Source organism: Narcine bancroftii, chromosome 2 (genome assembly GCF_036971445.1).
Source record: "Narcine bancroftii isolate sNarBan1 chromosome 2, sNarBan1.hap1, whole genome shotgun sequence".
NCBI lineage: Eukaryota > Metazoa > Chordata > Chondrichthyes > Torpediniformes > Narcinidae > Narcine > Narcine bancroftii.
Window position 1 is genome coordinate 142,296,287 of NC_091470.1, and position 21,742 is coordinate 142,318,028.

General features: G+C 42.5%; 1 protein-coding gene across 19 annotated transcripts in view; it reads left to right on the top strand.

The window, feature by feature from the left end:
* rap1gapa (RAP1 GTPase activating protein a) overlaps window positions 1-21,742 on the top strand; it is a 343,293-nt gene that overhangs the window by 223,534 nt on the left and 98,017 nt on the right. For 16 of the 19 annotated variants that reach the window (XM_069918270.1, XM_069918269.1, XM_069918287.1 and 13 more), the window contains one exon: window positions 8,221-8,314. The exons of 2 other annotated variants lie outside the window; for them this stretch is intronic. In XM_069918270.1, coding sequence (XP_069774371.1) covers window positions 8,221-8,314 — 94 coding nt within the window. Of the gene's footprint in view, window positions 1-5,829; window positions 6,000-8,220; window positions 8,315-21,742 lie in introns of those variants that run through there. One more of the 19 variants, XM_069918276.1, reaches the window with a different exon arrangement.

Below are 21,742 nucleotides of genomic sequence, written 5' to 3' on the forward strand. Positions count from 1 at the left end.
GACTGTTTAGGATTCCTGCTTTATCCAGCAAGAACATTCCCTCCCCTAATGTTGTGAAGAGCATCTGCCACCATCCAAACCTCCTTACCTCCTGGGGAAGCTTTGGGTTCAGATTCAAATTTTAAACAGTTAATGAGTGGAATGTCCTCACTCACATATGTTGCCTGGGTTAGAAATCAGCAATTAAATCAGTCAGTTTGTTTTAACGAAATGAATGATAATGTTTATTGTCAAATATATTGTACAAAGCACCAGATACACCAAAATTCTTAATTGGTATAGCTGAACAGGTATTTGAAACAATAGTAAACCTAATTGAGTAGAAAAGGTAATAAATACATGATACATAGATATAAATATTCACAGTAATCCCTATATAAAAATAAATGACTTGCAATAGTGTAGGCAGTCCTTTTGTAGTATCTGAGTCCATGATTAGTGGAACAAGGGGAGATTCAAGAGCCTGATACCTGTTGGAATGAGACTGTTCTTGAACCCAGAGATGTTGGAAAGACTCTGTTCTTGAACCTGAAAGTAGCAGTGAAAGGAGGTTGTGCCCAGGGTAATAGGGGTCCTTTATGATGTCAGCAACTTTCTTGAGGCAGCGCCTCACATAGATGTCTGTAGTGGATGGGGGAGGGGGCGCAGAGCCTGTGATGGACCTGGCTGCATTTGCTACCTTCTTCATTCCTGGAGCACTCGAATTGCCAAACCAGGCTGTGATGCAACCAGTCAGTAACTCTCCATAGTGTGCTTGTGGAAGTTAAACAGAGTATCTGATAACACGCCAAATCTCCTCAGATTCCTCAGAAAGTAGAATTAAAAATTGTTGCTTTATTTTCCTGAATGGAACTACAGTAACTTTAAGATATTGATAAGATCATTTTTACTATGACAATCACATATTTCAAATTAATAGACTACCATTTTTTGACATGGTGAATATGAAGTTGCTGCGATCCAGGACTTGATGTTCATGCATTGGAAGTATGGTCCTTATGCTGACATCTTGCTACAGTGTTGAGCAGCCATTAGTTTACCAGAAACTGCTGGAAATAAATCAATGCTGTTACCCATTTTTCTGCAAACTCCAGATTAATTGCTTTGCCTTTCTCTGGCACTTGAATTGCCAAAGAATGGCAAACTTTTCTGGGTCTCTATTACTAATGGCAGAGCGTAGTCTACCAAAATGGGCCATTGCATTGTCAGGTCTCCCCAGTAGCTGTTTTTATTAATGTGCGAACCCTAGAACTATAGAAAGAGGCCATTTGGCCCATCTAGTCCATGCCAAACTATTTTTTGCACCTTATCCCATTGACCTACACCTGAACCATTGCCCTCCAAACCCATCCCATCCATATACCTATCCAATCTTCTGTTAAATGTTGAAATTGAACCCACATCCACCACTTCTGCTGACAGCTCATTCCACACTTCTGCTGACCTCTGAGTGAAGCATTTTCCTTTTGTGATGTGGTAAACCTCTATCAAATCTCCCCTCATTCCTCTACACTCCAGGGAATAAAGTTCTAACCTATTCAACCTTTCCCTGTAACACATCTCTTCAGGTCCTGGCAACACCCTTGGAAATCTTCTCTGCACTCTTTCAATCTTATTGATATCTCTCCTGTAGTCAGATGACCAAAACTGCACATGATACTCCAAATTTGGCCTCACCAATGTCTTATACAACTTTACCATAACACCCCAACTCCTGAATTCAGCTCTTGATTTATGAAGGCGAATGTACCCAAAGCTCTCTTTATGACCCTATCTACAGCACCTGTGATGGAGTCCATGAATATGGGAGGTGCCCAACATCTCAGGAATCCATTTCTTAAATTTTTTTTATTGGGTCAGACCCTTCAATATCTTCTGGGAGACCCACAATCTTCACATTATTCCTCTGACTTTGATTTTCCAATGAATCAATTTTCTTCAATAATTGTGAACCGGTGCGGTCTCAAAAGGCCAACATGGCCTGTTTCCGCTCCGTTAATGGTTATATGGTTATATGGTTATAGGGAACGTTTATGTGATGTTCTGAGCTGCATTCACAACCTTCTGCAGCCTCTTCAGATGCTTTGAACTGTGAAATGCAATGATTAGTTACAGACATTATCGTCCTGCAAACCATATTGCTACCTGCTATTTGATTGAGCCTGAACCACCCCCAAAAAACACTTTGACTGATGGTGGACCATGCCCACTGTGAAGGCTGTAGCTGGTTTCAATGTCTTGTATAAGTGTCTTTAACAACTAAACAATGCATAAAAATGGACAGGTCATGACAAGCAAAAAAATAAGTTAACATTTAACAGGCTCATAACTTAAAGTAGTGAACTGAAATGAAGATAAAATCAGGGCTTTTCCCCTGTTCCTCCGTGCCCTTTGGAAGCATCAGATTCTCAGTCATTGATTCAGGTGTGGCGTTACATCGGATATCAATGTAATTCCCAAAGGGAGGACACGGCCCCCATCGAATGCATCACTGGCACTAAGCAAGGCTATACTCAAACCCTGCCTTTACACAAATGTGACAAATATGAGATCTAACCCAGACCCGTGAACTAGTCACACCTTCTGTTTCTCCAGCAATGAGACTTACACCATGGGTAGAAATGGTCAGTCGTGATACAGGGTCCCCGCTGGCCATGGATGCTGCCCGACCTGCTGAGTTATTCCAACGCTTTTTGTGTACTGTCCTCACTTCTCAATGTTTGCTCAAGGTTCCAGCACCTACACCTTGCATATATTGAACATAGAAGATTACAGCATAGAACAGCCATCAATGTTGTGCTGACCAGTGGAAAGCTACTCTGTAGATCAGTCACTGTGCTCATATCCTGTATATCCAGGTTACTGGGGTTTCAGGGGATTTTTTTATGCTGGTACACTCCAGTGTCCATGTTCTGTTACTGTGTATCTCGATGGATATGGTTAAAAAAACTAGGTTTGAAGTTAATCCACTTGCTCTCATTTATCTATATAACAATCTAATCTTTCCCTACCTCATTCACACCCTCTATTTTTCTTACATTCATGTTCCTAAGAGTATTTTAAATGTCCCTGTTGTACAAGCCTGCACCACACTGCTGGCAAGGCATTTCAGGCACCCACGATACTCTGTGTTCAAAATACTGACCTCTGAGTTCATCCCTGAACTTTCCCCCATTCACCTTAAACAGATGTCCTCTGGAATTGTTTACCGGGAAAAAGATGCTTGTTGTTCACTCCATATCTGAGCCCATTGTAATCTTATACACCTCTCTAAAGTTGCCTCTCCTTGCTGTTGCAGAATGCTACTAATAACATAGCTCACTTTCACAGTTCAAAGTAACATTCTCACAGCACCCTGAGGTACTGTGTGTGTGGGTCTGTGATTATTTACATGGATAGTGTTCAGAAGATAGCAGCATTTTACAAACCACATGTTGGCTCACTTCAAACTGGATACTGCAAGACCGGCTGAACTCCTCCAGTATTTACGGTGTGTTTTTACTACAATCTCAGCATCTGTAGACTTCACTCCAAATTCATCCCAACTAACCCCTCCATCTGAGTTTCAACAACAATACCCGGATGTTCACTGTGAGCAAGGGACTAGCAAAGTGAGCAAATCACCAACTTCTCGACTTCAACAGAATCCGAGGGAAATTTGGGATGTCCCCAATGCCCCTTATGACTGCTGGAATGAGGAACATGGTTGGGACCTTGTAGTAAAAAAACAATGCTGGAGAAACTCAGCAGGTCAAACAGTGTACTTTATACAGCAAAGATACATAACCAATGTTTCAGGCTTGAGCCCTTCATCAAGGTATGGAAAAATGTTGGCACCCATCTGAACGAAGGGGTGGGGGAGGAGCACTGTGCCAAAGGCAGTAGGTAATAGGTGGATAAGGAAGGGAGGTCACACCAGCAATGAGTTCGGGTGTCTGCCATCATTTTGCTCATATGCTGGGCTTGAGCCCAAAACGTTGGTTCTGTATCTTTATCTTTGCTGTATAAAGGACCTGCTGAGTTTCTCCAGCATGGTGTTTTTACTTCAGCCACAGTGTCTGCAGACTGTTGTGTTTTACCTCCCATGGACCTGTCTTCATTAAGATCTATTGGTGGTATCTCATCTCCAGAGTTTGTACATCCAACACATTCCATTGGTTGGTTAATTAACTGCAACATCCATGCTCCATCGGCCAGTATAGTCTGATCTGATGGATGACCTGAAGCTTGCTATGAGAAATGCCTCCACAGATGCTAGCTGACCTGCTGAGTTCCTGCAACCCTTTATTGTCTAGCTCCAGATTTCAACATCTCCAGACTCTTGTTTCTTTCTACCCATGCCATCCCACACGCCTGGAGGCAATACAGCAGCTGTGTCGATAACAACCCTCACTCCTTTAGGACCTGAAGAAAGATGAGATCTGTTTACTTCTCACCAGCTCTCCAGAAATGTACTTTACACTCTGATTACAAACTCCCATTATGATGTTGTGCATGACTCAGTTGGTAACTGGTCAGGCATATGCCAAGCAATCATCAGCCTCAGCATTGATTGGTCAAAGTACAAGGCCTGACTGTTGCTGCACAGTGTGGGTAGCATGACTACAATGTTCTTGACTTGGAATAGCCCCAATGTTTCTCAAATCCACATCAAAACCACACATGACCTCTGCACTCAGCAGCAAGATGCATCAGTTCAAATGCTGTTAAAGTTTGTTCCAGGATAATATTAATATTTTAATGGAATTACTAGCATTTTGTAAATGATATTTGAAATTACGAGGATTTTGTAAATGTACCTGGAAGGGCATTTTTAAATTTAAACATATGGAGTTCGAAGCTGAATTAGCTTTCCAGTTCAAAGACCTTCAGAACTGAAGCACTACTTCTGTTTCTCTCTCCATGGATGATGTCTGACCTGCTGAGTATGTCTACATAAATGCAAGTCCCATTAAGTACTGGGGTTACTCACAAGGCATCTGCTTTTAAATGGTGTTACTGAGTTGGAATGCAATAAACATGTAATGAGTAAGATAGGGAGGAGGTCAGTTTAACCGCAGTAATTAGCTAGCTATAGGCAGAAACCCAGATCAACATCTTCATACAGCACTGAGCTTTTATATTGGTAGGTTCTCCTGGTGCAGTGTCCAAAGCCGGAGCAAGTCATCCCTTTGCCCTTTGAACTTACGGCGACATGGTTAGCGTATCGCTTTTACAGCACCAGTGACCTGGGTTCGAATCCTGCGCTGTCTTTAAGGAGTTTGTAGATTCTCCGCATGTCAAAGTGAGTTTCCCCAGGGTGCTCTGGTTTCCTTCCACCCTCCAAAATATACAGAGTTGCAGGTTAAATGGGTAGCACGGGTTTCAAAGGTACCAATCAACCTCATTGATGTTGTATAAATAAATAAAAACTTACACTTTAGATCCCACTGGGATGCCAGGAGGGAAATACCTGCGACCTAGTAATGTCAGGTTGGAGACCTCTGCGCTGTTGGGTTTAATCCACATTGACCACAATTCCATTTCATTCCATTTTTCTCCGTCTGTCTTCCGGCGCCAATTGTTCCTGTCCCACAGTTGTTTATAATTGCATGTTTCTAAGAATGATCGACAGAAAAAGTAAAGATTAGATGCCACAAACAGAAGCTGCAAATTCCTGTTAGTTCTTTAATGAAATGAATTACAGCAGTGAATTAAGCTTCTTCACTGTTTCCTTGCTTTAAATACTCTGACCTTACATAATCTGCTCTACAGTCCATTTTGTAAATGCAGCAGAGTTGTGTTTACTGCCCTGAAATTCAAGGCATCTTTTATTTATTTGTCTTCAAGTCCGACCCTGCTGTTGCCCATGTTTGGGAATGAAGTGGAGATTATTAGTTCTTCCCTCCCTCCACGGTCTCACAAGAAATGGCTGCATTTCAAAGCAGCTTCATGTTTAGCAGACACCACCATCTCTTCAATTGTTCAAGACATGCTCCCGGCAGTGAAGCACTTTTGCTGTAAGTGAAAATGTAGAATGAATCCTCCAGAGAAATGCTGATACAATATTAATGAAACCTGATGCTATTAAAGATTGGCACCTGCTTCCGAGAGCTTGGTCTGTGAATGTGGTGAAGCTGTGATTGCTGTTCTCTTCCAGACTGTGACAGAAGTGTAATGAGCCAAATTCATCAGTGACTTTTCTCTTCCTCTCATCCTTCTGCATGCATCTTCCTCTCCCTTTCCTCTTTATTCACACATTCATCTTTCCCTCTCTTCTGTCTTCCCTTTCATCTCCTCTTTCCCTCATTTCTACCCATTCCCTGTGCCCCTCTCCTTCATTCTCCCCCCACACACTTCTCCTCTCCCCCTTCGTCCACCATCTCCCCTGGCCCCTTCCCTCCCCTTCACTCCTCACCAAGACTGTCCACCACCAAATCCCCGAGTCTGATGTTGAATCCCCAAAAAGAAATGTTGGCATAGCAATATCCCTTCTGGAGAGGGCTGTTTAATTAAAACACACATCATAAATACAAAGCAAACACTTAAATGGTGTATGCATTTCAGCTCATTTATTGTTTGAGGAAAAGGCAGTAAATGTGGAGTGAGCATACACCACATTCTCGGTTCCAGAAAGACTGGGACGGATGCAGAGTGCTGCTCAGTCTTAAAGCAGGCTTGTATTCTTCAGTGGAATGATCTGACTTGTCTGTTTGCTTCTTACCTTCATTGACAACGTGCTTAGAGTTTAATTACTTCCTTCTCACCTGCAGCAGATCTGGGTGTCCAGGTGAATATACTTGCATATTGAAATGTTAAATATTTTCTGTGGAATTCTGTCTGTACGTGCTCCAGAAATCCCAGCAGAGTATTTCAGTGAAGCTGGCAATGTTCACGATTATAGTCATGGTTAAACAGTTGAACAGATCATTTACGCTCAATAGTCGTACTGTATAAGAGCTGCAGCTCATTTATCGGAAAATGGTCGCAGGGAAACAGTCTCTCCACTGGCAGTTTTACATTCAACTTCAGCTTTGTTGCAGTGGTCTGGGGATTTGACAACCTTGAACATGATCAGGTTCAGATGAGTTAAAAAAATGTCTGCTTGCAATGGGGGAAGAAATTGTTGCGATGTTTTAAATATTCTGCAATGTGCTTGATGAGGAATTGAACAATTATTTCAAATGATAATGAACTTTTGCTTGTACATTATGGGTCTAGAAGACTACGCTTGCTTTTGAAGAAACTGAAGTTTAACGGAGACATTCAGGAGTAAACGTGTTAACTGTCAGTTAAACTCTGCTTTATCAATTATACTGGAAGCCAAACAACTAGGATCCTAATCTTCACACAGTTAATCAGAATCAACAGTGGTGAGGAGGAAATCAGAGAGAAATACGTTACAGTTCAGATTGAATCACTGTGTTTAAAGTATAAGGAGACTTTATGCGTATTAGTCTGTGTTTTTAAAAAGCCATAGTTTTTACCTGAAGGAAGATTTAGATGCCTGCAGGCAATGTGTCCTCAGATTCATTCCTGAGGAAACGGATATTATTTTTGGATTCCTCACCTGGAGTAGCTCTGGGTTGGAGTCCGCCTACACATCAGTAACATTAATCCTTCGGACTTCTGAGGCTCCACTTGTACCTTGTGCTCTGCGCAGCTCTCATTTTGGTGTGGATGGAGGCAAGTCCTGTAAGAGAATGGGATAGAGGTGTTATTTTGGTTGGTGAGATGTAAGAAGAGATGCGTGACAAAAATCAGTGCAGGAGATCAACATTTTACAATGTGTGTAAACAACTGGGACAAAGGCAACTACATTTTCAGATGACATGAAGGTAGGTGGGGAAGTAAGCGGTGGAGAACACAGAAAGAAAGTTCAACTGTATATGGATAGATGAACTAAATGGGAAAGATTTACCAATCAGAATGTGGGGAAATGAGAAATTGTCCATTTTGCAGGAACTGTATCTCTAAAACAATAAGAGATGACAATGTTCTGAGATACAAGGAGATCTGTGGGTCCTGGTGCTCAAGATAGGAGGCAGGTACATGCAAATTTTCTGTAATCTGATTAAACGGTGGGGCAGACTCCGAGAGTCTACTCCTGGTCCTGATCTATGCATTTGGAACTGAATTCAGCACAAGAATCCTCCAGCAGAAGATATGGGGAAGAAATTACGGGGATTGTGAAATGGAGACCAAATCGAGTTGCACTCAGCTAATGCCTTCTTCACACAGGAAGCATGAAGGAGGGGACCACAACATCTCCAATTCACTAGAGCCACCAAGTCCAGACGCACAGCCACTCTACCCAACACGGCCGAATCTCAAGGTAGGGAAGCTTTGTGCACTGTGAATATTTTACACAAATGTTCCATCCATTTTGCACCAAAGGGTCATTGTGTATTTTGTGAAAGTATCATGTGGTAACGAAGGTGTGATAGTCGCATCTTGATGAATGACCACAGGTCGTCTACTGGACATCATTGAGCACGCTCAGAGCTAGGGGGTTCACATCTGGCAGTGATGGACAACACTGAGCATGCTCAGAGCCAGTGTCACATCTGGCAGTGACTATGTCCATTTATCTTTGTGCTTCTTTTCTGCTTCTCCAGTGACTATAATGGTGTCTCTAAACATTCACTGTACCTGAGGACACAGAGCTGAGCTGGATGTCCTAAAAGGTTCATTTGCAAATAGTTTCAGCAAGAGTTCACAGAGGGTGGGGACCTGCGTTCCCCAGTCATCATCACATGCTCGAAAACTGCTCAGCTGTATCCTCACCAGACCAGTGAGGTGTCTTCATCACAAAGTCTGAGCAGTGGGAAATGCCTGCCAATTTTAGGTTGCACAGTCTAGTAAAGAGGTCAGGCCAAATAGAACAGAACCGCTAGCCTGTAACAACACACAAAATGCCGAGGAACTCGGGACAGGCAGCATCCACAGAAGACAATGGATAGTCGACGTTTTAGGCTGAAATCTCCTCAGGAACTTGCCTGTTGCTGCACTTAAGCAAATATCAATATATTCTGAACTGTTTTAAATGCAAGCAACAGATGAATGAATGGAAGGAGAGGGCTAAAATGATCAGGGAAACAAGATTTGCAAACAGAATAAGGATCCGGAGCCACAAGGTGCTGGAATTTAGAGCATAAAAAACACTGGCAGAGAAACTCAACAGGTCAGGCAGCATGTGGTGGAAAATGGAGAGGTTTCTGGTCAAGGCCCTGCATCTGTGGATAAAGGGTCTCATCCCAAAATATCAACTGTTCCCACAGAGGCTGCTTGGCTTGAAGACTTCCTACAGCAGTTTGTGGTTTCGAACCAGGCTGTTTCTGGAAGTGCAGGGTATAGAGCAGAATTCTGTGTATGATATTATAATGAAAGCAGCCCCATGCATCAGATCAGAATGTGTCAGATAATGAATAGAAGCAGGTGCATGAGATTGCAATGAAGCAAAGGTAAAAGAGGATAAACCCCAGGGTGTTACACGGTGTCTCTTTCTATTTCTCTGTTATTAATGTCATTGTATATTCACCTTCGGTGAGCACTTTAATAAAAAAAAATATCTTGAGCAAATTAAGACCATAAAGCATAGGAGCAGAAATAGGCTATTCTGCCCATCAAGTCAGCCCTGCCATTCAATCATGAGGTGATTCATTCTCCCACTCAGCCCTACTCCCTGGCCTTCTCCCCATAACTCTTGGTGCCCTGGCTAATCAAGAACCTATCAATCTCTGCCTTAAATACACCCAATGACCCAGCCTCCACAACTGCCTGTGGCAAAAATTCTACAGATTCACCACCCTCTGGCTAAAGTAATTCCTCTGCATCTCTGTTCTAAGTGGACTCCCTTCAATCCTGTTTCCCACTTTACATCTACTCTGTCCGTGCCTTTCAACATTCAAAATGTTTCAATGAGATCCTCCCTCGTTCTCCCAAATTCCAACAAGTACAGGCCAAGAGCTGTCAAACGCTTAAAACAAGCCAGTGAAATGCTTTTTTTCACTTTTAAAACCTTCCATGTTGCGGCTACTTTATATTCAGGATCCAGAGGCAATGGAGTACTTGTTATCATGAACTGAAATCTGGTGTCAACTCCAGGAGGCAATCGCACAACATGCAGCATGGCTAGCAGTAAATCAACACCAAGGCTCATCAAACTGTCGGAGAAGCTGACCTGCAGCCTTTGAATTTCCTCTTTGGTGTTTACAGGGATCCAACGCCCTTCATTGCTTCTATGGAAATGGAAAAGTCAGTATCTGACAGAAGTTTTCATTGTAAAAAAGAAATGGGAACAACAATTCATGCAATCTGGACGTGGGAGAAAGTGAAAAAATTTTGGGAAGATCTAAACCAGATATTAAATAAAATTACAGAAAGCAATATACCAAAAAACCCAGAGATCTTCCTCCAAAGTAACATAAAAAACAAAGAATTTGGACTCGATTTGGATGGAGCACAAAAAAGATTTGTTAGGATAGCCTTAGCCGTAGCAAAAAAATGTATTATGTCAGCCTGGAAATTAGAAGATAACTTGAGAATACAACAATGGTATATAGAAATGAATAAATGTATTCCATTAGAAAAAATAACATATAATTTAAGAAATAATATTGCAATATTTGAACAAATATGAGAGCCATACATGAAACACAATAGAGAAAACCTACCGGGGACATCTACCACCTAAAATGACAGAAGGAGAAGGAAATGAAAAGAATTGACTCAGTGGAATTTCTTGTTTATTTTTATTGAGTGACAACATTGTTTGACGGGTTTAATGTATCTTAGATTCTGAACTTTAAATGAATGGGGGGGGGAGGTAGGGAGGGTGGGATGGGAGGAGGGGGGGAGAAAACAACACTATATATTTGAAAAGGAAAATGTATGTATCTTGATCAATGTGGTTTATAGTGTGAAAAAATAAAAAATTTAAAAAAAAATTAACTTGTGCTGAGAAAATTTACAAATACAGGTGAAAGGATAAATCATTGTATTCCCTGTCTAAAGGGCAAGGTTAGAGCCAATAACAGGCTGGGTATTGCTGGCTCTGATCCATAACTCAGTATTCCTGCCTTCCTAGCTTTCTTCCACCCTTTCCTCTGTTCCCTTGGCAAGAGGCAATTTCCATCCCAAAACCTGTATCCTTTTTTTTTTCTGAATAAATTGTCCCATGATTATTTCTCACCCTTTCTTAACCCAGATGGTGGCAAATCTGTGTAATTCATCACCACGGATGGCTGTAGGCGTCATTTAAGATGGAAGTACATAGGTTCTTTATTAGGAAGGAATCAAGGATTATGGGAGAAGGCAGGTGTTAAATGGGATATTAAGCCTATCACAACTGGCTGAATGGCCTAATTCAATTCTTTTGTCTTAAGGTTCAGCAAAGGTAAAAGAAAATTGGCTCATGATTAAATGGCAGAGCAGACTCGATGGGCTGAATAGCCTATTTCTGTTCCAATGTCTTATGGTCTAAGATGATTGGCCATTATGTTTAGGAAAGTAACATGCCAAGAGTTCTTGCCACAGTTTGTACACAGCTTGTGTTTGCCCATTAAAGAAAATGTTGCAGCAGAGATTGTGCATTTAATGGTCTGTAAAATAATCCTATTAATCCCATTCCCATCTTACAAATTGTTACTTTTCAAGAGCTGAACCAATTTTGTTTCAAAAATATTATTAATTCTGTTTCCATATCCTTTCCTGACTGCTTCCACCAGAAAAGACTCCTATCCACGTATGACCAAGTCTCCTCTCAACACTTACTGCTCTGAGCCACTGGCCCTCGTGTCTCCATTCTCACACTATTGCTGAATTCCCTCAGCCTCAGGGATCAGGCCAAAATCTTTATTTCATGGAGCAGCTTTTTAAGCTTAGAACAGGTATTACTTCATGAGCAATATTGAAGAAGATATTTTTTGGTACATGTTCCTTACATTGTACAAGGTGCACAAATCCTCACATTGAATTAGAGCTTGTCAGATTGGAATGGTTAACACAGAATTAATGTTACAACCATGGTACAGGTCAGGCCTCTAGGCAGTGGATGGTTGAGTGACAACTGTCCATCATTGGAGAAAGGAAACGTGTTACATTTCGGATCTGCATTGTATTAAATTTTGAAAAATTTTAAATTCAGACGTATGGCATGATTACAGGCTCTTTTGGCCCATGAGCCCGTGCCACCCAGTTACACCCAATAGACCTGCAACTCCCGTTATATTTCCAACGATGGGAGGAAACTGGAGCCCCCGGAGAAAACCCACGCGGAGAGAACGTACAAACTCCTTTCAGACAGCGCTGGATTCCAATCCTGGACCCGATTGCTGGCGCTGTATCAGTATTGTGCTAACTGCTACATCAACAATGCCACCCTTATTGTTGTGGAAGGTTGGATGCATTTTCACCCATATCACCATATAATCTAGAACATGGAACTGCCGACACTGGAAAAAATGAACCTTAGGGTTTATAAATTCTTATTGTAAACTTGAACTGTCCAACATATGAGCACTGCCTGTGCTCTTTGTCTTTGGCCATTGGTTCAATAATTTGAAACTCATCCTCTTGAAATTTTGAGCATTGGAAATCCCCTTGTCTTGTCATGTTACTGTGCAGTCTAAAGCTGAAGTAATTTACAGTGTGTGAGGTGAATGTTGCCAACTATTCTGACACTGACTCAGTTGAAATCCTTGGAAGCTACAGATCGTCACCAGCTGAAATTCCATCTGTTGTTTTCATTTATCTTCTCAACTCCTTCGAGGATTGTAAATTCGGAGTTGTTTGCTTTCAAACAGTCCATTTAAAGAGTTATTACTTTGGATGTTGGCCAAATATCTCATTCAGATCTCCAGACTAGTGCATGTGGAACTGTGTAGATAACATTAAATCACCGGAACCTGTTGGCACAAATGATCTCATTGATCAGTGAAGCTGAAAGAGGGGCTGAATAGCCTCTTCCGTTTCTCGAGCCCTCCTGTTCTGACCTCAGTGATACACTTTAATTTTGCATTCCTAACTTAAACCAAATCTAAAGTCAATGTCCTACAAGGTGAACAAAGTGCAGACCTGGTTTAATTTAAAATCAGTCTGGATATTCATTTTGGCAGAAATCTGCAGCAAACTGCTGCAATGTATCAGAAGAGCTATGGATGTTGCTGGAGGTTTGCAGCCAAACAGTCAGAATATTCGACAAGGCTTGCATGCTGAAGGAAGTGTGTTTCAGGGCAAACTAGACAGTTCAAACGGGTAAGTACTGTCCATTGTCAATAGAGAATTAACCACACGTGCAGGACATTCGAACCTCATTTACTGAGCTTCTAATGCAGGAAAGAGAATTAGAGCAGAGAGAAATCATTAAAAGACAATGTTTCAAACATGACAGAGACACAAAGCTAGATTTTACATCCTGGATCTCTCAATAAATCATTCTGGCCTGTGACTAGTGGTGTGCCTCAGGGATCGGTGCTGGGACCATTGTTGTTTGTCATCTATATCAATGATCTGGATGATAATGTGGTAAATTAGATCAGCAATTTTGCAGGTGACATGAAGATCGGAGGCATCGTGGACAGCAAAGAAGGTTTTCAAAGCTTGCAGAGGAATCTGGATCAGCTGGAAAAATGGGATGAAAGATTTACTAGGATGTAGCCCAGACTTCAAGAATTGAGTTACAGGAAAAGGTTAAACAGGCTAGGACTTTATTCCCTGGAGCGGAGAAAAATAAGAGGAGATTTGATATTTAAAATTATGAGGGGTAGACAGTAAATGTAGATAGTCTTTCTCCACTGAGGGTAGGTGAGATGCAAACCAGAGGACATGTGGGGAAGGGGAAATGTTTAGAGGGAACATTAGGGAGTTGTGAGAGTGTGGAATAAGCTGCCAGCTGAAGTGGTGAATGCAGGATCAGTTTTAACATTTAAGAAAAATTTATACAGGTACATGGATGTGAGGGGTATGAAGGGATATGGACTGGGTGCAGGTCAGTGAGACTAAGGATAAAAATCATTTGGCACGGACTAGAAGGACTGAAGGGCCTGTTTCTGTGCTGTAGTGTTCTATGGTTCTATGGTTGGAAGAATTTCAGACCCTCTGATTGACAGGTAATATCTCAAATTCCAGAGGTTGTTCAGAAACAAAATAAGAAAAATATTGGGTTTAGCGGCATTGGGATAGAATCTAACAGCCCAGGCATGCAAGAGAATCTGTGACAGACATTGTTAAAATAATAATTCAGTCTTGTGTGGTGATTTAATTCACAATGAAAACACATCATCCATCGGAGGTAAAGATACATTACTGAGTTTTGGGACTTGAGCCCTTCCCCAAGGTATGAAGAAGAGCTTGAAAATCCCATGGACACTGCGAGACCAGCTGAGTTCCTCCAGCATCTCTGTGTTTTTACTACAATCACAGCTTCTGCAGACTTCTGTGATTCACTCCCCTGGATGTAAGCCATGCACTATGAGAAAGTGCGGATGTGATGGAGAAGGCTGGATGTAGATTTTGTGGGTTGCCGGCTGGCATCTTGCCAATAGTGCATTGTAAACATAGTCGTCCTGATGAAGGGTTTCTCCCTGAAATGTCAAGCATTCTTTCATTCCCACTGTCAATGAGATGGAGAGTGAATGGAGAGAAGACGGAGAGAGAGAGGCAGCAGGCCAGGAAACATCCATGGGTAGAAACGGTCAGTCTATGTTTCAGTCTGGACCTTTTAGCAGGTCTGACCATTTCTACCCATGGATGCTGCCTGACCTGCTGAGTCCCTCCACCTTCACTCTAATCACTCTTGAGTTAGTCTAACAGGACTAAGACTGTTCGTCCGCGAAGCCAAGCCAAAGAAAAGAAAAAAGAAACCCTAGTGAGGGTCAGCCAGGCCAATGACCTCCTTGATAGAGTTTCTGTGCAACCACACAACCCATCACTGTTTGGCTTGTTGCTGGAATGATTTTGAGAGAGGTAAAACAATGAGTGTTTTGGTGTTGGTGCTGGACAGTTGCTCAGCAAAAGGAGGTGTAAGGTGCTCCTTCCGTCCAACACTGCAACTGAAGAAAGCAACAGGAAACCATTTCAGTATTTTTCACTTGTATAGTCAAGAACTCGACATCGACTACAGTCTCAACTCAAAGATGGATCCTTCACTGAAGGAGTACGGGGGAGGCAACAACTCCAATTCGGAGGGTCAGAGATCGTGATGGAAGGAGAGACATAATTGTCCACGGGAATTTGTCAAAATAGCTGGTCAGTCAGTGGGAAGCACATTATGTTTTACTTTTTAAAACATTTTTATTGTTTTTAATAAAGTACAAATAATTCAATTTGATAAACTGATAAGAATAGTTGCACAAAATTAATAAAACATTCAGTATATTAAAAACACATAAGTTGTAAATCATATCCATAATTCATATTCCAAATACTATATATTTTTATATAAAAAATGACCAATAACAAAATGTTAAAAAAAGAGTAAAAAAAGGAAATAAAATAAAAAAAAACAAGAAAAAAATTAAAAGGATAAAAACTCAACCCCCTGCATAACCGTGTTGCCAGATGCTAGATATGATTCTTTTTTTTCTTTGGCTTGGCTTCGCGGACGAAGATTTATGGAGGGGGTAAAAGTCCACGTCAGCTGCAGGCTCGTTTGTGGCTGACAAGTCCGATGCGGGACAGGCAGACACGGTTGCAACGGCTGCAGGGGAAAATTGGTTGGTTGGGGTTGGGTGTTGGGTTTTTCCTCCTTTGCCTTTTGTCAGTGAGGTGGGCTCTGCGGTCTTCTTCAAAGGAGGTTGCTGCCCGCCAAACTGTGAGGCGCCAAGATGCACGGTTTGAGGCGATATCAGCCCACTGGCGGTGGTCAATGTGGCAGGCACCAAGAGCTTTCTTTAGGCAGTCCTTGTACCTTTTCTTTGGTGCACCTCTGTCACGGTGGCCAGTGGAGAGCTCGCCATATAACACGATCTTGGGAAGGCGATGGTCCTCCATTCTGGAGACGTGACCCACCCAGCGCAGTTGGATCTTCAGCAGCGTGGACTCGATGCTGTCGACCTCTGCCATCTCGAGTACTTCGACGTTAGGGATGAAAACGCTCCAATGGATGTTGAGGATGGAGCGGAGACAACGCTGGTGGAAGCGTTCTAGGAGCCGTAGGTGATGCCGGTAGAGGACCCATGATTCGGAGCCGAACAGGAGCGTGGGTATGACAATGGCTCTGTATACGCTTATCTTTGTGAGGTTTTTCAGTTGGTTGTTTTTCCAGACTCTTTTGTGTAGTCTTCCAAAGGCGCTATTTGCCTTGGCGAATCTGTTGTCTATCTCATTGTCGATCCTTGCATCTGATGAAATGGTGCAGCCGAGATAGGTAAACTGGTTGACCGTTTTGAGTTTTGTGTGCCCAATGGAGATGTGGGGGGGCTGGTAGTCATGGTGGGGAGCTGGCTGATGGAGGACCTCAGTTTTCTTCAGGCTGACTTCCAGGCCAAACATTTTGTCAGTTTCCGCAAAACAGGACGTCAAGCGCTGAAGAGCTGGCTCTGAATGGGCAACTAAAGCGGCATCATCTGCAAAGAGTAGTTCACGGACAAGTTTCTCTTGTGTCTTGGTGTGAGCTTGCAGGCGCCTCAGATTGAAGAGACTGCCATCCGTGCGGTACTGGATGTAAACAGCGTCTTCACTGTTGAGGTCTTTCATGGCTTGGTTCAGCATCATGCTGAAGAAGATTGAAAAGAGGGTTGATGCGAGAACACAGCCTTGCTTCACGCCATTGTTAATGGAGAAGGGTTCAGAGAGCTCATTGCTGTATCTGACCCGACCTTGTTGGTTTTCGTGCAGTTGGATAATCATGTTGAGGAACTTTTGTGTTTTCAGTAGGAGAGAACGGAAGAAACCAAAATTTGACTGGTTCACGGGGAAGGGGGGCCATAAACTTTGAGCAGAGTCTTGGGGTGGGGAACATAGCCATAAAAAAGTCGAGAATGGAACCTCTAAACCTTTCCTATCTTCGTACCTGTACTTCTTAAACACCTCTGGCATCTCTTTCCACACCTAAAAACGTTCCAAGTGAAGAAGGTGTTCCTCGGATCCCTTTTAAATCTTTCCTCTCTCACATTAAACCTATCCCCTTGAGATTTCGATTCCCCGGACCTGGAAAAAAGATTGTGACTATTTACACCATTCCCCTCATTATTTGATAAACCTCTATTAGGTTCCCCCCTCAGCCTCCTACACTGCACGAAAGGAAGTCTTAGCCTATCTATCCAGCCTTGCCTTATAATTAAAGCCCCAGTCTCTGCAACATCCTCATTTCATTAATCTTCTCTTCACTTAATAATATCTTTCCTACATTTGGGTGAACAGAACTACACAAAATGCTCCGAGTGTGTCTCACTAACATCCTTTACCATTCCCTTATGACCTCCCTGCTCCTGTATTCGGTACCCTGAGCAATGAAGGCAAACATGCCAAACACTTCGTTCACCACCTGTCCCCCATGTCACCCTCAGAGTTTTATTCTCAGTAAGATGCTATTGCTTCCAGTAGAGGAGAATTAAATTTTGAACACTGGCTCAGAAAATATTAGTCTATGCCAGTACACCTGATTATGTCAGAGTGCATGAGAGAATCCTTACAGACAAATGTGTTTTGAAATTGTAACTTATTCTAGCCTGGAGTTAAACAAGAAAGTCTGCAGATGCTGGGGTCGAGTGCAATACGTAAACATGTTAGAGAAACTCCACAGGTCACTCAGAGCATGCTGCAGGACCTGCTGAGTTTCTCCAGCACGTCTGTGTATTGCCCAATTCCTAGTGGGATCCTGTCTATTAGAAAAAAGCCCATTCAGTCATTGTAGCACCAGACCTGGCCAGGAGTTGCCTTATTTCTTGGCAGAACCTCTAGCTTTTTGTCCTTCTGACGTAGAATACCACCCTGGGAAATGCACGCTCAGAGATGCTTAAATTTGGCTCCCTTTAGCCTGCCCAAAGATCACCAGAGAATGCTAATGGCAGGGTGACCCAGGTTATTTCTGCAGTGAACTTTTCACTTGCTTATCATTGATTATGATGTCCCAGTCAGCTGCCAGTATTGTGCATTCATTTGTGTGTTTCACTGTTTTAGCATGGGTCTTGGGTTCACTACAACAAACTGGAGACCATTCCCTGCACTGAAATGCCCAGGCGTGTATTTTGCTCAGCCTTTCCCAATAATGATATCTTTGGCTTGGCTTCGCGGACAAAGATTTATGAAGGGGGTAAAATGTCCACGTCAGCTGCAGGCTCGTTTGTGGCTGACAAGTCCGACGCGGGACAGGCAGATACGGTTGCAGCGGTTGCAGGGGAAAATTGGTGGGTTGGGGTTGGGTGTTGGGTTTTTCCTCCTTTGTCTTTTGTCAGTGAGGTGGGCTCTGAGGTCTTCTTCAAAGGAGGTTGCTGCCTGCCGAACTGTGAGGCGCCAAGATGCACGGTTTGAGGCGATATCAGCCCACTGACGGTGGTCAATGTGGCAGGCACCAAGAGCTTTCTTTAGGCAGTCCTTGTACCTCTTCTTTGGTGCACCTCTGTCACGGTGGCCAGTGGAGAGCTCGCCATAGAACACGATCTTGGGAAGGCGATGGTCCTCCATTCTGGAGACGTGACCTACCCAGCGCAGTTGGATCTTCAGCAGCGTGGATTCAATGCTGTCGGCCTCTGCCATCTCGAGTACTTCGATGTTAGGGATGAAGTCGCTCCAATGAATGTTGAGGATGGAGCGGAGACAACGCTGGTGGAAGCGTTCTAGGAGCCGTAGGTGATGCCGGTAGAGGACCCATGATTCGGAGCCGAACAGGAGTGTGGGTATGTCAACGGCTCTGTATACGCTTATCTTTGTGAGGTTTTTCAGTTGGTTGTTTTTCCAGACTCTTTTGTGTAGTCTTCCAAAGGCACTATTTGCCTTGGCGAGTATATTGTGCTCAATGAAAAGTTTTCTTTGAGCAACTATCCTTGTAAATCAATGGAAAGCAATATCTTTTATCAGCTTATCTTGTTGGTAGTCAGATAGATGCTAGACTGGCAGTAATTCCTGGAGACATTCTGCCACCAATACCTTCAAACTGAATGGCAAATGTGATAAAATTCTTTTTTGCCATGTTCAAAAAGCAACTGTTGTGGAATACTTGCCTTTCCATTGTGGTTTCAGTGTACTGATGGCTGACAGAGTCTTTCCCAGCTCACAAATGCTGTCAAGGCTAAAAAGGAGCTACAGAAAGCATGGGTGTCGAGCTAGGTTTTCATGTAGAATGAAGAGGAACAGAAAGAAGGGAAGATAGATGTTGAATTTAAAGCCCAAAGTCTCCAGCAGTAAAGCTAGGGGACTTTGGGATATAGATAAGGCCAGAGGGGACATAATGGTCAAAAAATGTCACAAAGAAGAGGCAAAAGCAGGAGAAGTGTGTTTGGCCTCTCACGCCTAACTGTTGCTTTATAACAGGACTAATCTTTGTTGTCAAGAGGACAACTCTCCTCTTGCCAACTCACGAGTAGTCTGGTGAACCTTTGCTGTACTCTCTACTGTGTATACATCCCCCTTTAGGAAGGAAAACCAGACCAGTACACAATATTTCAGACACTCAAAAGTTTCCAATACTTTCAGCAACACCGCACTCTGGCCTCTGCACACCTCTGCTGCACTGCCTGTCCCCTTGACTCTGCCCATCTTTGTCCTGCGACCCTGTCTGTGCAGAGCACTTTTCCAATGATGCTAGAAACTTCAGACATGGAGGCAGTGAAGCCTGCTCACTGTCCTTCATTCAGACGTAGAGGCAGTGAAGCCTGCCCACTGTCCTTCATTCAGACGTTGAGGCAGTGAAGCCTGCCCACTGTCCTTCATTCAGACGTAGAGCCAGTGAAGCCTGCTCACTATCCTTCATTCAGACGTAGAGGCAGTGAAGCCTGCCCACTGTCCTTCATTCAGACGTAGAGGCAGTGAAGCCTGCCCACTGTCCTTCATTCAGACGTAGAGGCAGTGAAGCCTGCTCACTGTCCTTCATTCAGACATAGAGGTTGTTTCTCACTGGGAAACGCTGGATCTTAACACCTCCTAGATAACTGCTTCGACAGGCAGCATGTTCCAGGCACCCACCACTCTGTGTAAAAGAAAACTTGCCCTGCACATCTCCTTCAAACCTCAAAGCCAATCACTTTGGTATTTGACATTTCCACCCTGGGAAAAAGACTCTGACTATCTGCTCGATCTGTGTCTCAGGGATTTCTATACCATTGTTGAATCCAATGATTCCGTTCCTATCGCTGAATGTTAATTTTTGTTGTGCATTGCTCTCAGGTGATGCTGAGGGAGGATCATGTATATTTTCAAGATTCTTTTTTTTAAACTTTTTTTGAATTAAAAAAAATCCATCTATGAAATTATAAATTGTACAGAATCAATACTTAGTTAAATTTAAAAATTGCAATGGTGACATGGTATTAACCCTCCCCCTCCCCCTCCAAAATTGTAATTATAAAAATACAGATAATATTTAGTTATATAAAAGAATTATATTTAAAAAAAAGAAAAGATTATATTAATCTGGACTGCACAAGGGATTGGCTCACACATTGGGATCTTACAGAGTTTATAATAAACAACTATGGAAGAAGAATATTAGAGGTATTAGAAGCCGGAAGTACATTTGTACATATTTATCTCTAAACTTTGCCTATATGGGCTCCAAATTTGTATGAAAGTTGAATATTTATTTCTCAAATTATATATAATTTTCCCCAAAGGTGTACAACTTTGCATTTCTGAATGCTATCTTTCCATACCCAAATGTGCCTCTGATTTCCAAGTCACTGTAGTACACTTCCTTGCCAATGCTAAAGCTATTTTAATAAATTTGACTTGATAAAATGATAGTTTTAATTCAGGTCTTGCTACTTCTATATTCCCCAACACAATATTATTTTATTATCATGTAATATTACACGAAATTGCATTTCGTCTGAGGGTTAATACCATGTCATCATTGCAATTTTTAAATTTAACTAAGTATTGATTCTGTACAATATATGGATGGAATTTTTAAAAAAAATCACCATCACCCAGCAGCCCTTACAGTCAGATAAAGAGAACCTAAAGAGAGTTCCTTCAGTCACTAAGTGTCTCTTGATTCACCTCCAGTGCTCCCACAGCCTCTGCTGCCAACACAGACTTCAGTCTAAACCATTGGCAACCTGAGCTCCAGATCTGAACCTCGAGTTGATCAGGAAGCCTTCTGCGCCCAAGGCCCCATGGGAATCCTTCCTGCCATCAGTACCCTCTCGCATCCAAGATCTGATACCTGGTTCCCAGTTGGATTCAGATAGCTTGGAGGATCAGGCTCTGCCCTTCAAGGAGATGGTATGACAACAAGGAACAAAGACTTCTCGTCCTGCAGTGATGACAACTCATTTCTAGAGAAGATTATTCCAATTCACAAGACGTCACCAACACTGACAGTGAATTCTTGTCTTTTTTTTTAAATTTTTTAAATTTTTTATTTTTCACACTATAGATCACATTATTCAAGATATACACATTTCTCCTTTCAAATATATACAGTGTCGTTTTCTCCCCCCCTCCCTCCTCCCCTCCCCCCCCACCTCCCCCTCCATCCATTCAAAACTCTGAGTCCAAGATACATCAAACCCATCAAACAATGTTGTCACTCAACATTAACGAACAAAAACTTCCACTGAGTCAATTCTTTCCATTCTCTTTTCCTTTTGTCATTTTAGGT